This window comes from Pongo abelii, chromosome 9 (genome assembly GCF_028885655.2).
Source record: "Pongo abelii isolate AG06213 chromosome 9, NHGRI_mPonAbe1-v2.0_pri, whole genome shotgun sequence".
Classification (NCBI taxonomy): domain Eukaryota; kingdom Metazoa; phylum Chordata; class Mammalia; order Primates; family Hominidae; genus Pongo; species Pongo abelii.
This window is the reverse complement of record NC_071994.2, coordinates 106,488,674-106,505,496: the sequence shown is the minus strand read 5'-3', so window position 1 is coordinate 106,505,496 and position 16,823 is coordinate 106,488,674. Positions and strand designations below refer to the sequence as shown.

The 16,823-nt window shown below is 33.7% G+C and overlaps 1 protein-coding gene across 5 annotated transcripts in view; it reads right to left on the bottom strand.

Moving 5' to 3' along the window:
• Positions 1–1,113: 1,113 nt before the first annotated feature.
• The window catches only part of DYNC2H1 (dynein cytoplasmic 2 heavy chain 1), a 360,273-nt gene continuing 344,563 nt past the window's right edge, over positions 1,114–16,823 (bottom strand). For 3 of the 5 annotated variants that reach the window (XM_054523746.2, XM_054523748.2, XM_054523747.2), the window contains 2 exons: positions 11,586–11,702; positions 1,351–1,891 (listed from right to left, as the gene is read on the bottom strand). In XM_054523746.2, coding sequence (XP_054379721.1) covers positions 1,733–1,891; positions 11,586–11,702 — 276 coding nt within the window. In that variant the 3' untranslated portion in view covers positions 1,351–1,732. 5 annotated transcript variants of the gene reach the window in all.

The following is a 16,823-nucleotide window of genomic DNA, read 5'->3' as shown; positions in this document are numbered from 1 at the left end:
GAGACTGTTTTTACATATTTCACTGTTCAATCAGCTTTTAAATCTCTCAAGAGCAGAGACTGTATTATCTATCTTTATATTTCTGGAATCTGGCCAGTATCTGGCTTATGTTATTTTGCTGAATATTAATGCAAAAATTCATAAGCATGAGTTTTGCATCATATTAAAGACCTATGCTTCTTTATTAAGTAATTTTATGTCATTGTACTGAATGCATTTCTGTAATGAATTACAATTTTTCACTGGATGGGGATGTGGTAGAAAGAGCTAGCTAGCCCTCCATCCTCTTCTCTTTTTGAGCACCCAGCTGACTACATTTCCCAGCCACCCTAGAAATTATGTATACCCATGTAATTAAGTTCTCTCTAATGGAATGTAAACATAATGATGAGTGACATTTGCAGACATGGCCCACAAAAATGTTCCATGTGTATTCGTCCATGCTTTTCCCTTTCTAGCTGATTGTAATGTTAACAGCAAGCCCTGAAAAACATATTTTTAAAAGGATATATTTAAATATATATATTTTAAATATATTCCTTTAAAATATATATTTAAATATATCCTTTTAAAAACATGTCTTTCATTTTATCTTTAGTTTCTCCTCTAAGTATATAACTTTTCATTGATATGACTTGTTTTAAACAACTATCAAAAATATAAGCCTCAGCTCTTAGAATTTGTTCGCTGCAAGGACAGAGCTGCAAAAAACTTCATAGGATACTAAAATGTCTATCACTCAACTGAGCAGTATTTTTGGTTCCTTAGATTTCGGGGAATCTTGCAGAGCTAAAATAATAGCTCCTATAAAAAATACAGGCCAGGTGTGGTGGCTCACGCTTGTAATCTTAGCACTTTGGGAGGCTAAGGCAGGTGGATCACTCAAGTGCAGGAGTTTGAGACCAACCTGGGAAACATGGCGAAACCCCATCTCTACAAAAAGAAATTAGCTGGGCAGGGGTGGTGCATACTGTGGTCCCAGCTACTCAGGAGGCTGAGATAGGAGGATAGATTGAGTCTATGACTTTGAGGCTGCAGTGAGCCGTGATCACACCACAGCACTCTATCCTGGGCAACAGAGTGAGACCCTGTCTCAAAAAACAATAACAAAAACACAAAAAAGCTGAATGTTTAATAACCATAATTTATCCTCCATTATTATGTCACTGGAATTATTCCTATTTGAATTACCTTAAGATATTAGTTATAAGTATATAATTTAAATGACAATAATTATAATTATACTATGCTAATTATACAAATATATGTTCATGTTGATACTTTTATACATTCATTATAACCTTATACATTCTTCATTATGTAAAAAGAGTCATGGGAAGACTGCAAAAATTATGAATGCTCTTATATTTTATTAAATAATTATGACACAAATGACAGCCAAAATATTTATTATTGATTACTTTAATATACCACTTAAAATCTGACCTAAAACAAATTTTTGAGCCACTGGAAAAGTGAACTTCCTCACAGAAATATTTAATGTTAACAAAAGAATACTCTGTTTTAACAATAACTCCATTAATTTATTACTTTAAAAGATGCACAGTGCTGCTTTTACACATTAAAATTTCAATGACATCAACAACATAAGGTAACTATATGTTAATATTTTGAACTAACATTTCAAATGTAGACTGACCACATTGTTTGATTTAAAGCTTAAAGAATCAATGTTCCCTTTTGTGAAGACGGCTTTTGTTGTCATTAGATTCTACTGATTTTTTAGGAACAGAGCTGCTCCACACTGAATCCACTGGTCTTGGTTGCCCCCGCATGGAACATCAATATTGGTAACCACACGATCCCTTTCAGCACTTGTGTAAACAGGCAAAGAGATGCACTCATCCGGAGAATATGGACCACATGCATCCTGTTTAAAAAAATAACTTGTTTTAAAATACAGCAATACACTATTTGGAAACAGATTATTAGATAACCAAGGAAACAAACATATTAATATTATATTATGAAATGTTTCAAATTAATATGATAAACCCCTATCATCCCCCTGCAACAAAATGAAACACGTAGCCTGTCGTGTTTTATTTACAACCTCTCCCTAGCCCCAAATATTGGAGTATTTTGAACAGCACCTTACAATTACAAAATTTCACCTATATTTACATATATATCTCTATAAATAAAATAGAACCATGTAAGTATTATCACACAGTAGAAAATTACCAATAACTCCTTAATATCATCACACATCCATTATCTCATTATTTCCTGTTTTAAAGAGTTTTTCTGTTAGAATCATAATTTAAATTTAAATAAAGCCTATGCTTTGCAGTTTGTTGAAATGTCTCTTAAGTCTCCTAAATCTGTAAGTAAGTTTTTCCTCCTCTTTTCCTAGCAATTTGTTTGCAGAAGAAACTTACCAAATAGTTTCCCACATTCTTTTTTGGGTTACATTCTCATGGTATCACGTTGGTCTGTCTGTTCCTTGTATTCCTATAAACTGGATCTAGAGGTGAGCTCAGACTCAATGTTTGGAAAATACCGCATAGGTGGTACTAGATGTTTCCATCAAGCAGCATATGTCTGGTTGTCTCTGTTTTTTGGCTATTAGAGGCCACTGATAATTATTTTTCATTCAAGATTACACAAGGGATAATCTATCATTCCTTATTCCAAGCAGGAAGATATCTATAAAGAGAAACTTTCATTTATCAATTTTTTTTATTTCCATGAGGTGCAGTTCATATAAGAAAAACTAGATAAATGCCTATTTCCCTTTATGTGTTTTCAAAACAGTGAATGTTTCCTAGCACACTCCAAAGGCGATCAATGACCACCCCTTCTTTTTAAAAAATGGTATTATGAACTGTGGATTTAAACATATATGATGTGCTTTAATGCAATGCAATTGCTATTGCATTGGTGTTCAAATTGTCAGTCTTTGCTCAGGGGGAACTTTTTAAGTTGGCTCCTGCATTTTGATATGTCCCCAGTTGTCTCTTCAATAGTTTCACTGCCTTTCTAGTATGACAAGTATTATTATACAAATTCATCTTTTATATTTCCTGCCCTAGAAATTAGTCATTAATCTGATGATTCCTAGTTTCTTTCAAGAGATGGTATTAGAGACCATAATTTGGGTGCTAGGAATAATTGATCTGTTTTTTTTTTTTTTGAGATGGAGTCTTGCTCTGTCGCCCCAGCTGGAGTGCAGTGGCGCAATCTCGGCTCACTGCAAGCTCCGCCTCCTGGGTTCATGCCATTCTCCTGCCTCAGCCTCCAGAGTAGCTGGGACTACAGGTGCCCGCCACCACGCCCGGCTAATTTTTTGTATTTATATTTGGTACAGACGGGGTTTCACCATGTTAGCCAGGATGGTCTCGATATCCTGACCTTGTAATCTGCCTGCCTCAGCCTCCCAAAGTGCTGGGATTACAGGCGTGAGCCACCGCATCCTGCCAATTGATAATTTTAATTCTAGGATGTTTTAGTGACTGGAGCTTAGAAATCATGTATTTTTAAAAGAAAAACATCATGAGTTCATAACTGTACTTCCAATTCAAATATAGGATTAGCATTTTTACTGAATTTATATGATTTTATTCAATTAATTATTACTTTGCAGAGTTGGAATGGAACTTAAGAGGCAAGCTAGACCCATTTTAAAATATTATAAAAGTGACAAATCAGAAGTCCACAGAGAATTTACCCATGGTAGCCTAGTTAGGAAGTGGCAAAGTTGTCACAGATACTACAGTTGACAAAACACTCTAGTATATGAACGCTAGCAACTAATGTCTCTTATTCTGTTACTTTGCAAAATAGAACACAATAACATTTATGGAAATAAATTATTTTCAGGCTCTGGAGTACTTGTCTAGGAGCTCTTGACCCTGTAGAGGTTACTCTCCAAACATCAGTTTCCCTATTATAGAAAGACAAATGAGCCCACCTCACAGGATGTGGAAAGAATCAGATGTCATATTAAAGAGCTCCAGATATAAGTATTATTTATCCACATATCTCTAATTCTTTGGACTGCCTTTTCCTTATTCCCTACTAATTCTCAAATCGACTAGAAGAAATCAGCTTTTTGGCAGCTACTACACCTCTTAAATGGTGTTACGATAGAAATAAAATAAATTTCTTTCGTAGAAAATTAAGACATTCTACTTTTAAGCCTAAGTGGGCATTATACGAACTTTATATTATCTTTTCCAATCCTCCTCCTCTCTCTGTCTCTCTCCCGCCGCCGCCCCCCACACACATACCCACACACCAACAACTGTTCTGACTCTTCTGGCCCTTGATATAAATCAGTATGTCCCCTGAAAAATTATTCATTCCTAACGTTCTTAAAACTTAACCTGATTTACATATAACAGACATATTCTCTAGGTAAAATCATTCCCAAATAGATAAAAACACCATCTGTCCTAATTTTTCTAATTATCTGTTTGCACTGATGATCTTGTCAATTATTCAGCCATTCATTTAACAGCATTTTATATGCTAATATTGTGCCTAGAATTGTAAAGGCTAAAGCATTTCAGTACACAGACAAATACAGAAAATAATCTCCTTTGAATTTTTACTTTAGGAAACAAAATACACACGTATCAAATATCTAGAATATAAGTTTTGGGAAAATATATACTTTAGAAAATCAAAATAAAGAAAATGCTACTCTGGGATATGTTAACCTAACAGTGATTCATGGAGAGAGTAAATCCTTAGTTGAAGTTCAGAAAAAAAAAATGTGGGATTTGGAATAAAGAGAATTTTCAACTTTTATCAGTCACCAACTAATCTCTTCCCTCTTGTTCAATTCTGCTTAGATGGCAAAGCTTTAGGAATAAAAAACTGTAATTGTCATGACTCCTTAGCCAATTTTAAAAGGTAAAGCCTAGTGCAAGCATTCCTTTACATTCTTTGGCAAAGAGCAGACAAAAATCACATATTTGTTAGACTGAAGTGATCTGAATCTATGATTGCCTATTTTTAATCCTGGGAAAGGTCTTAAATTATCTTTTTCTTTTTCTGACACCTGATATTTGCTTTGTTTTCCATTACTTCTATGATCAAAACTGAAATAGAAACATCACAATGAAATGTTTTACGATGTTATTCCTTTCTAGTCAGGAGATTTTCTCTATATCGATGTAAAGACTATTTCTCTTTAAATTAGGAACTTAATAATGCTGATTATTATCAACTTAAAGTTGAATTTTTGCATATTCACTAACAGCTTACTACTTTTTGTATATATTTCCAAATTCTTCCAAACGTTTTAGTTGTAGGCTTTGTTTGTCTTACAGCCAGGGTACAAATCTTTCTTTGAAAACCTACAGTGTTTTAAAGCAAAGCAATACAGTGGCTTCTTGATATTTTGTCACTTCTCAAAATCTCTTCAGTGGTAAATGTTACTTCTGTAAAAAAGTTAAATACACTTGCTCTTAAGTCTCCAATAAATAAATGCTCACAGTAGAAGCAGGGACAAGTATTTTTGGCATTCTCACTATTATATTAGCACAATGTTTTGTGTATATAGTTCTTTGAATACTCCTTAACTGAATTAAATTATTATGACCCAATTCCTGTTTAATATGTTTAACAGGCAAAACATAAGACACTGTTGGGCTGAAGTATTTGGATGAAACTAAAATTTTATTAATAACTATGAACAAACACCCTGTGTTCAATTAATGCAGAAAAGGAGATATATTAGGAAGACTTCAAATAATTCACATTATATTTCCTCCAAAGTTTTGTGCAATTACAATAATTCAAAATCTATAAATTGTGATTGATTAAAATGGTTGATGTGTTCATAAACCATATCTTTATTGAAACAAACTGGTCCAGTTAGTTCTGTTCAATAATGAGGCTAAAATTTGAATCGATTAGCTTTTCATAAATAAAAATTGTTTTATGTGAATAAACATCTTGCATAATTTTTCTGCTTTCCCAAAGTGTCCAAGAAAAGCTTGAATGTCTCACAACAAAATTTGCCCATGCCTTGGGCAAAATGACTTAAAAACATACATTCTACAAATAGCAAGCAATACACTACTATTTGAAAGAAGACAATGCAATTTTCAAAGGCAAAATGGTGACTCAGTAGTCCCCTCTTTGCGGGGAATACATTCCAAGGCCCCAGTGGATGCCTGAAACCGTGGATGGTGCCAAACCCTATATATACTATGTTTCTTCCTAAACATATATATCTAGGATAAGGTTTAATTTATACATTAGGTATAGTAAGATATTAACATAAATAATAATAAAATAGAATAATTATAACAATACAATAATAAAGTTATGCAAATATGGTCTCTCTCTCTCAAAATACCTATTGTACTATACTCATTTATTTGCTAACTGTGGGTAACTGAAATTGCAGATACAGAGGGACTACCATATTAGATATCACTTAGTTTGCAAACCAAAGAAAGCAAGGAAAAGCAAAACCAAACAATGAAAACAAAATTATTAGGTTACTCATATTAGCTATTTGGCAATTTCAATTACATTTCATAACAAAACACATATGAAGACGAAACAAAATATATTCATCAGTCTATGCACAGTCCAACTTATTTTAACACATGCTTTCTGAATGTTTATAATCAAGTCAATGAACAGTTCTTTTTTAGAAGAGGAAATGATAGGAAATCAGAGTCCTAATGTATGTACAAGTAGCACAATTTAGTGAAGCAATTCTGGGGAAAAAAAAATCTTAAAATAGGAAACAAAACAGCTTGCCACCAATGAATACTCTGACTTTGTTCTGTTAAAAATGTCTAGCTAGGTTTCAAAATGTATATTGGTAAAGATATACTTCCCTGATTTTTCAATAATATAGTGATAACATCATTACTTTCATAATAAGTCCTTGAAGAAAAAAAATAACATACAAAATATGTTAGTCAAATATTTGTTATTTTCAAACCAGAGTGTACAGAAGGCAGAACTTTCAACACATATCTTCTGATATATGTGATATTTTAACATCTATACAAAATACAATGATTGTTTTCCTGAGTAGCTTGTGTAAATATTTTATAGTTCTATTTTCTCTGAGAATAAATTTTTTTCTGAAGCTGAATTGTCAATTGTGCCTATCAGAATATCCAGCCTCATGGGTTCAGACTGGCTCAAGACTACTATGTTACTGTGGGGCTGAGAAACTCTAAGGAGCATTATTTACAGGAAGACAGAACAAAGGCAAACTGACTTCCTGTGGAATGCCAGAAGGGCATCACTGAGACTGGTCTTCACCTAAAGCAGTGTTGACCAAATCATACTATGTGGAATATTAGATCCTGATGGAGCATAGGGTGTAGGTGCATGAGAAGGTTGTGTGGTAAGCAATCTTTCGGACTTCTCAGAGCTGTTAATGTAAGACTTTCCAAGGGAGGGAATATTGTGTTTATTAAGTTTGTTTACTGAATCATTTTTCATAGAGAATTATTATGAAATGATATATAGAAACATGTTAAGAAATGCACTGGAAAAAGCTAATGCTTTCTGGGTAAAATCCTCTAGCTATATCTTAATTTGAACCAATATTAATTTAACCAAAAACACTGCACTGAGCTGGAACTAACTTTAAGAATTAAGAATTCTTAAGTTTTAACTTAAGAATTAAGAACACTGGAGTAACTTTAAGAATCTGTATCATGGAGCCCACTGCACTCCAGCCTGGGAGACAGAGTGAGACTCCATCTCAAAAAAAAAAAAAAAAATCTGTTTCATGAATGAATAAATAGTGTGAATGTCAGTTATATTATCTTAGTACATAGATAATGGTAAACAGAAATACTAGAAAAATATTTCACTAGAGTTTTATTTATTTTCATTTTTCCTTGAATTCATCATTCCAATCTTGTTAATTCACAAAGTACACTGCATTTCAAATAGAGGCAATGATAGAGCTTCCTCTTCATGCCCCAATAGAAGTCTTAGAATTTGTTGATGATACCCTTTTTTAAGTATCACCACATACTGAAACAATGTTGAAGTTCTTCAATCTTTTGCAACCTAAAATGTTCTTTGAAAAATGGAGGTGCAGCCTAACTCAAAGCAACGTTGTGCAAGTGACTGGGTTAGTGGGCAAGTTTCTGTTGAAACGAAGCTCCTCAGGGATACTGGGGTGTCAGATAATATTGTGAAAATAATTTGTGAAATAACCTCCTTCTGGTCTAAAAAAAAGTTTAGTTACCAAAGTTCTGAATTATATTATTATAATATAATAATACATAATCTTTTAAACCTCCATTTTCTACTTTAAAATGGAGATTACAATTCCTATTTCAAAAATTTTTTAAAAGCTTAATATCTTATATTTGAAACACCTTGCATAGTGCTTGGTATGTAATCAGTGCAAATAAATGTTCATTATGATTGTCTGGACACTAATGCTACCATTGTGGAACTCATAAGTCATTTAACTTACCTGATTCTCAGTCTTTTCATCAGAAAAATAGAAAATTTGCTGTACCAAACCCATAGGATTGTTATGAGATGCAGGTATAATTGTATCTCACAGTGTGCCAATCTATTATCCACCCACTCACTGCTAGACCGATTTTCTAAAACTACAAATCTGATCTTACCATATTTCTGTTCTCAATTCTTTAAAAAAAATCTTTTTTAATTCTCTTTTTATTTAATAAAGATGGGGTCTTGCTATGTTACCCAAGCCAGGCTCTAACTCCTGGGCTCAAGTGATTCTCCTGCCTTGGCCTCCCAAAGTGTTGGGATTACAGGTGTGAGCCACCAAGCCTGGCCCTGTTCTAAATTCTTGATGGCTTCCTACTGACCATAAGGTGGTCTAAACTCTGGCATGGCTACTCAGCTTCTCATCCTTGGTCTTGGCCTTCCTTTCTGGCCGCCTCCCCCAACATTCTTCCATATGAACTATATGCTCCAGATGTACAATACTTGCAGTTCCCAGAATATCCTAAGCTCTTTTCTATCTGTGTATATTTACATATGCTGCTACTTCTGTCTGGAATGCCTTGTTACCCTATCTTTTTTGAATTTGTCCTTAAACTGTTATTACTGAAGTTCAAGTAACAGTTCAAGAGAAGCTGCCACCTCTCTCAGCGAGGTCATCTGACTTTCCCTCATTGTTCACACATGGTAGAGTTGAAGCCTCCCTCATCATCCCTCATCATATATAACCTCATATATAATGAGGTTATATATGAACCTCATTAGAAGGTTCATATATAAACCTTCTAATTGCACTAATGATTCTGAACTGTAGTAGTCTCTTTGCTTATTTGCTCCCCCAGTTGGCGGAAGACTCTGCAGGAGAAATCTGTTTATCTTTGTAACCCCAGGGTTCAGCATAACATCTGGTATATAAAAACTCAACAATAACTTAATAATGAGTGAAAGTACTGGTAAACTAAAAAGTACCATATGAAATAAGATAAAACATTATAGCATTATAAAAGTTTAAATTATTGACAATAGGATAAATTTGACTTACCATGTATGAAGCACTGTGCTAGGTACTTTACACACACACAAACATATTTAATCCTCAACATGATCCTACAGAAACATTATTATGTGCATTTTCAAATGAGGAAACTGGCTCAGTGAAGTTAGCTACCTTGTCTAAATCACCTAATTCATAAGCTTGGGAACTTGGACTACAATTTAGGTCTGCTGAACTAGAGAATTTTGTGTTCTGAAACACTTAGCAGTAGATCTCATGTTCTTTCCTTCTTAGCTGATATGGGACAGACATTCTGAAAGAGTATGATCATAGGAAAAGGAGGGGGCTCACTGTAAAGAAAGGTGGGGAAGCACTAACAAATTCTTCCATTACGTGTCATGTACAAGTGCAAAAGCCTAGGAGAAAATCTTACAGAAAAAGAGTAAAAAGTTCATATTACCTTTTAGTCATCTCTTCTATAAGATAAATGCTCAATTCATTTTACCTCTCTTTATATGAGCTATTTTTCAAATTAAATTAGCTTTTTATTCCAATCCTGACTTTGAAGAAGTATGACAAATAAAACTGGATAGAAATAATACACAAAGTAAAATATTGCCAAGCTATCATTTCCTAGTCTTGTAAAGTCACATCGCTTTTCATACAACCCAGTAACAAATTGGCTTTGTCCATGACAGCACTGCATTCCTGATTTGCGTTCAGTACGTGGGTATTGCTCCAGGTCATTTTCTCCTGTATTTATTCTTAGTTGCTCTTCAAGCTCTATTTTTATTGTTTGGGTTTTTCCTCAAGTGAACCTGTTTATACTTGCCCTACTTTTTTTTCCTCCTCCTCATGATCATTATATGGATTTTATTTTCCAGAGAATTAGTAGTTTATATAATTTAAATTCATTGGAATTTATCTCTGCCATCCTAATTTTGTATGTTATATTCACAACCCTTGACAAATTCCAACCTTAACTTTTGTATATAAGTTTCAATTTCATTTACACACCTAAGATAAAAACGTGTCATTCATAATTTACCAAATTTTTGTAGAAAATTTTTATAGGAATTAACAGCAAGATTGAAGTAAACATTGATTCTTTCAATCTCTTCTCTCTCCTTTATCTCATAGTCACTCTAATTTTGGAGAAAATGAAGCTGATATGGGGGAAAAATAGGGAATTTTGACAGAAACATATGCTCTTTTAGGTCAGAGGATACTCTTATAGCTGTCTTGGCAATGTTGCTAACTGCTATCGCTTTTTAAGATTTTCCTTAAATAAATACTCTGGTGCATTTGATTTTTATTTCATAAGCAGAATGACAATAATTGGAAAATTCAATGCGTTATTTCCCAATGAGAAAGCTCATTTTTCTTGTAGTAAGCAATACATGAAATAGTTTTGTTGCTCATTAGATACAGAATCAGAACTTTAAAGTTTATTCACATGTAGTCTTATGTGCATTCTTAAACTTTATTAAGAAAAAGTTATGTGCTTCTTTACAACTATGTCCTATTTTAAAGACATGTATACCCCAAGTTCTACTGTTGAAAGTTTTTTCAATAACGGTTTTGAAAGGAAAAAAGTTAACTAAATAAGTCTTGAAGATTGTTTTCTTCATCTAGCTATCAGCTGCATAATGACATTGTGTGATACAAAGCCATATATCTATTAACACCTTAATTCTATCACTTTCTGTGTAGCTAACTATGAGAAGTCATTTAACCTGCGTGAGCACGTTTTCTCATTTGAAAGCGGGTAATAATATCTGCCTTGCATGGCTGCTCTAAGGAGGATTTTAGGTAAGGCATATAAAGTACCTAGCACACATTGCTGAAAATAACAGGAACGCAACACATGGTAGTTCTTATTATCATTAAAGGCTTTTTTATTACCAGGCTATAAACTCTCTAGAAATTAATACTATGTTATTCTTTCTATAACAAAATCAAGGTTTTCAAATGTCTTGTACAGCTTAAACATGATAAAGGATAAAATACTTTGACTGCAAATTTGTTCAAATGCAGGTGAGATTAGAAAGCAAACAAAAATACACAGGCCAAGAATGTCTTCTTGAAAAGATAAAATCTAAGAGTGAACTGATACAATTAAAACTTGTGCTTGTTAAAAATGTATTACCTGTGGAATCCAGCCCATAAAACAGGGGAGCACTGATGACACGCTAGGAGAATCAAGCTCATTTTCAGAAAGTTGATTTCCATCAAAACTACATCCTTCTAGTAAGAAGCCACTGATCTGCCATGGAAACAAATAAGTCATGAAAATATGCATTAAAGTCTCAAATGTCAGAGGTTACTTTATTCTATCTTAAGAGCAATGCTTTCCATTGTGTTCACCGATTCCAAATATATGAAAACAAAGATTATGGTACTTTGAGAATAAAGTCAGTAAGGCCTGGACTAGTGTTCACTGTCAACTTCTTTGAGACTGATATCTCGTTTTTAGCAAATATATTTTTAAAATTACTTATAAATCTCATCTGTTATACAACTGCAGGTGTCTTGACATTAGCGTAATAGAATTACAGTGGCAAAAGCCAAAAAGTTATTCTTTCTCCATGAGGTAAGGGAGAAAAGCATAATTAGAGAGCAAACATTGTATTCCCAACCTGGAATTCTGACACCTTTTAAGGAATAGAATAAAGTTCAGAAACTGTAATGAAAAAAACTGACATGCGATATGAATATGAAAGAAGAATTAAAGAGAAGAAAAAATTCATGTCTTTAAGGTAACCTTGGTGTAAATATAAGAAATCTTGAAAATGAAAACACGGTTCTTTTGATATTATTAGCTTCATATTTCTTCTTTGAAACTCTTCATTCTTTTAGTTTCTGCCATTAATCTAGCCTGACTATCTAAAGGTAACAAACGTAGAGTCAGTATTTGGCATTTATAGCTCTTCTGGCACTTTGCCTTAAGAGCCACATCTATATTATCATAATTTGAACTTGGTACAAAATATAAACAAACTTAAAACATACAGTGTCGGCCGGGCACGGTGGCTCACGCCTGTAATCCCAGCACTTTGGGAGGCTGAGGCAGTCAGATCACAAGGTCAGGAGATCGAGACCATCCTGGCTAACATGGTGAAACCCCATCTGTACTAAAAATACAAAAATTTAACTGGGCATGGTGGCGGGCACCTGTAGTCCCAGCTACTCTGGAGGCTGAGGCAGGAGAATGGCATGAATCCGGGAGGCGGAGCTTGCAGTGAGCCGAGATCGTGCCACTGCACTCCAGCCTGGGTGACAGAGCAAGACTCTGCCACAGAAAAAAAAAAAAAAAAAAATAGTGCCTTCAAATTTTAACATACTAAATGAAAGAACTATAGAATTTAGAATGAAGGGAACACTAAATTGGAAGAGTTAAGATAATTTTCAGCAACATACAGTCAGGGAATGGTTTAGGTGCTAGGAGAGAATCCCTTAATGAATAGTTTTGAATGATTTCATTACTTGAATTTTACAGTAAGGTTGCTGGTGGAAGGAAAAGATAAGTAACTTTGTTGCTAGTAAAAGAGCTGGGGTGATAATATAATTATTTAATACTTAAATACTCTTTCTACTATACCACTGATGTGATATACAGGTCACTTGAAGAGTTTCAAAAATATTCTGGCCTGAATTTAGTTTTGTCTGTATTTATAAACAATAAATAGTATTGTTTTTCATGTTTCCAATCTCTATGTAAAGGGTAACATGCAACCTACTCTTTTCCTTCATTATTGGTTTTAAGGTGCATCCATTTTGTTCTTTCATTTCCAACAGCTGCACAACATTTCATTTTGTTAATATACAACAATTTATCCATTTTTCTGCTGGTGAATATTTCCAACTGTTTACCATTATTAAAAAAACACTGCAATAACCATGCTGTGTACTTCCTTATACACATTTGCATGAATTTCTCTAGATAGATTAAATTACTAGGTTGAAGAGTGTGGTCAATCTCAATTTTACCTAATATTGGCAAATTATTCCCCAAAGTAACTCTATCAATCTATACTCTTACTTGTCACATATAAGAATTTACATTATGCTACAATCTTGCCAATACTTGGTCTGTTGAGACTTAAAAATTCTGCCAATCTGATGAGCGTGAAATGGAATCAAATTTTGGTCTTAACTTCATTTCTTAGTTACTAGTAAGAACAAGTATTTTTCCTTATGTTTATTAGCCATTCAGGTTTTCTCTTCATGTAAGTTGCCTATTAAAATCTTTCGCCCACCTCCACCTTCTCCTTACTATGGACATTTTCTTTAAAAGATTGATCTATAAACATACTTTATCTGTTTTAAGTACTAATCCTTTGTCAGTTACACAAGATACTAATATCTTTTCCTAGTCTGTGGCCTGTGTTTTCGCTTTCTATGGTATCTTTAATTTCAGGGTAGCAAATTTATCAGCTTTTTCCTTTAAGACTTTTACTTCTTTTGTGTCTAAAGAAATCCTGAGCAGATATTTTCCTGTATTTTGTTGCTAAAAGTCTTCTCTTTCAAACAGTTTTATTTCTGTAACTTTTTAAACCTTCAGAGTCAATTTTTATTTGCAATATAAAGTATGGATCAAATTTTATCACTTTCTAAATGAGTGAGCAATTGTTTCAGAATTACTTATCAAATAGTCTTTCCAAGCCCCTAATTTGTAACCAACCCCACTTTTGTCATGTGTCAAGTTTCCATACTGGCATAAGTTTGTTTCTGGACTTTCTTTTGTGTTACATTAGTCTGTCTTTCCCTAAACCAGCACCATACTGTCTCAATTGCCATCGCTTAATAATGATAACAATAATAATAGTGTGACACAGTGCAAAATATGGCCAAACATTCCTCTCCTCCTAATATGCACCCCTTTGCCAAGTAAGCTTGGCTGCTGCTTCCATCAGGACGTGGAGTTTCTTTTCTACCCCTTGAACTTGGGCTGGCCTTTTAAATTGCTTTGACCAACAGAATGTGGTAGAAGGACTTTAAGCAACTTCTGAAGCTAGGCTTTGAAAGGCTCTGCCTTCTAGAAATGCTGCACTGAAACCACCAGATAAGGAAGCTCTCCTAGTCTACTAGAGTATGAAAGGGCATGTGAAGGACTGAGGTACCTCAGTATGAGAGGGCATGTGAAGGACTGAGCTAGCACCAGTTGCCATATATATGAATGAGGCCAGCATGGACCTTCCCTTCTTACTGATCTAGCCGAATGCAGATGCAGAGTGGGTCGGAGGAAATCAGCAAAGGATCTCCTAGGCAACCAACAGAACTGTGAGAAAATAATAAATTGGTATTCTAAGCCACTACGTTAAGTTTTGAGCTAGTTTGAGCAAATGCTAATTCAAACTCATATGCCACAGATTAACAAAACACACTTTGGGATATTGGTTGAAATTGCATTAAATTTTAAAATTTGATTTTGGAAAATCTGACATTTTTAAAGTATTTACTCTTGTGATATGTAAACAGGACATTTTCACCATTAAGTTCTTCTTTCATGTATTTTTCCACTTCTCAAATTATCTGTGTGATCATGACTTAAATGTATATCTTTAAGTAACATTTAACCGGATTTTATTTTTTCCCCAGTCTGATAATCTCTCTTTCTTAATTGGTAGGATTAATATGTTTACAATAGTCATATATTTGGTATTATTCCTATTTTATATTTTTTTCTCTTTACCTTTTTTTGCTTACTTTTTCTCCTTCTCTGGATTGAAATCCAGAATGGATTGTAATCCAGAATGGAAATCCAGAATGGATTGTATATCTATTTTAGTGTTTTACCATCTACTTTTAAATGCATAATTAAGTGTAAAACTTTTTAATAAATTCTTAAAGTATTCAGTACTGAACATAGTATGAATTTTAACACATTATATCTAATTGAATTATTGCTGTTTAGATTTTCAGCTTAAGTATAACATATTTTACAGTCAATATTTAAGTTACTTAAATTTAAGTTAAATTACACACTAAAATTATTTTGTTAATTTGGGGTTCACTATTGTTTTAGGTGTTCATTACTTTCTCTCTGGCTTTACTTCTTGCAGAAGTACATGTTTCAATATTGCTTTTATTGAGGCTGTATGTGAGTGGTGAATTCTTGTGGTCTTTGGGTTCCTAAAGTCTCTCTTTATTGCTTTCATTATTGAATAAAGTTTGGTTTAACAATTATTTTTCCTCATCAATTTGAATATATTATTTTACTGTCTTCTGACATCTAGTGTTGTGAATGAGAAGTCCGCTGTCAACATGGTGATTATTTTCGTAGAAAATCTGATGTTTTATCTGCTAACTTTGAAGATTTTCCTCTTTAATCTGGATATTGACTAGCTTTGCTATAGTGTGATTAGGTGTGAACCTGAATTTACTTTTGTTTATTATTTTTGGTACTTTGCAGATGCTTTTCCTCCAAGAACTCATCATTCTCCAATTCTGGAAAATTCCTGAATTAGTTTTTCAAATTTCACTTCCCTGTTATTCTCTCTGTTTTATACTTCTAGAAATCCTTTTAGAAATAGGATGGAGTATCTGAAAGTATTGTCTTTGTCTCATAACATAACCAATTTATCATGTCTTCTTCAATCATATCTAATGTATAGTTTGTCTATCAATTTTTTCATTTAAAGACTACATTTTTCATTTCTGACATTACTTTCAACTAATAACTGTATTATCTTACCCTGTTTTTCCTCCAGAAGTTCTTGTTATTTTGTGCTGAAAGTTATTCCTTCATGTATCATCTGTTCAAGGAAACTAAAATAGTTAACTTTTTTGTCAGATTTTTCTATAAAATTAACAACAAACTAATTGACTAGCTGTTTCATCTGATGATTTTGTTAGTTTTCTTTTTTGGATTAGATTTTTTTTCCCATTTACTTTGGATTTTGGATTCTAGGTTCATCTTGAGCAGTATTTTCCCTCCATAGACCTCTGTACTGTCCCTTCCATATCTACATACACACAATATTTATAATGCCAGTTTGGGGGTTCTGTTCTGGCGATGTTGGGATACTGCAGATCTCGTGGATAGGTAGTGAGATTCAGCATCTAAGGAGTCAGGCTATTTCTTTGTCTTTCAGCTTTCTTAAGCCTACAGATTCCTATAATGCCATAAACTCAATCAGTGATTCTGCAACAGCTTTATTTTGTTTGTTTGGTTATTTGAGGCAGGGTCTCACTCCCATTGGCCAGGCTGGAATACAGTGGCATGATCATGGCTCACTGCAGCCTTGATCTCCTGGGCTCAGGTGATTCTCCCACCCAGCCTCTTGAGTAGCTGGGATAACAGGCATGCACCACCAGGCCTGGCTAATTTTTTGTATTTGTAGTAGAAACAGGGTTCTTACATGTTGCTTAGGCTGGTCTTAAA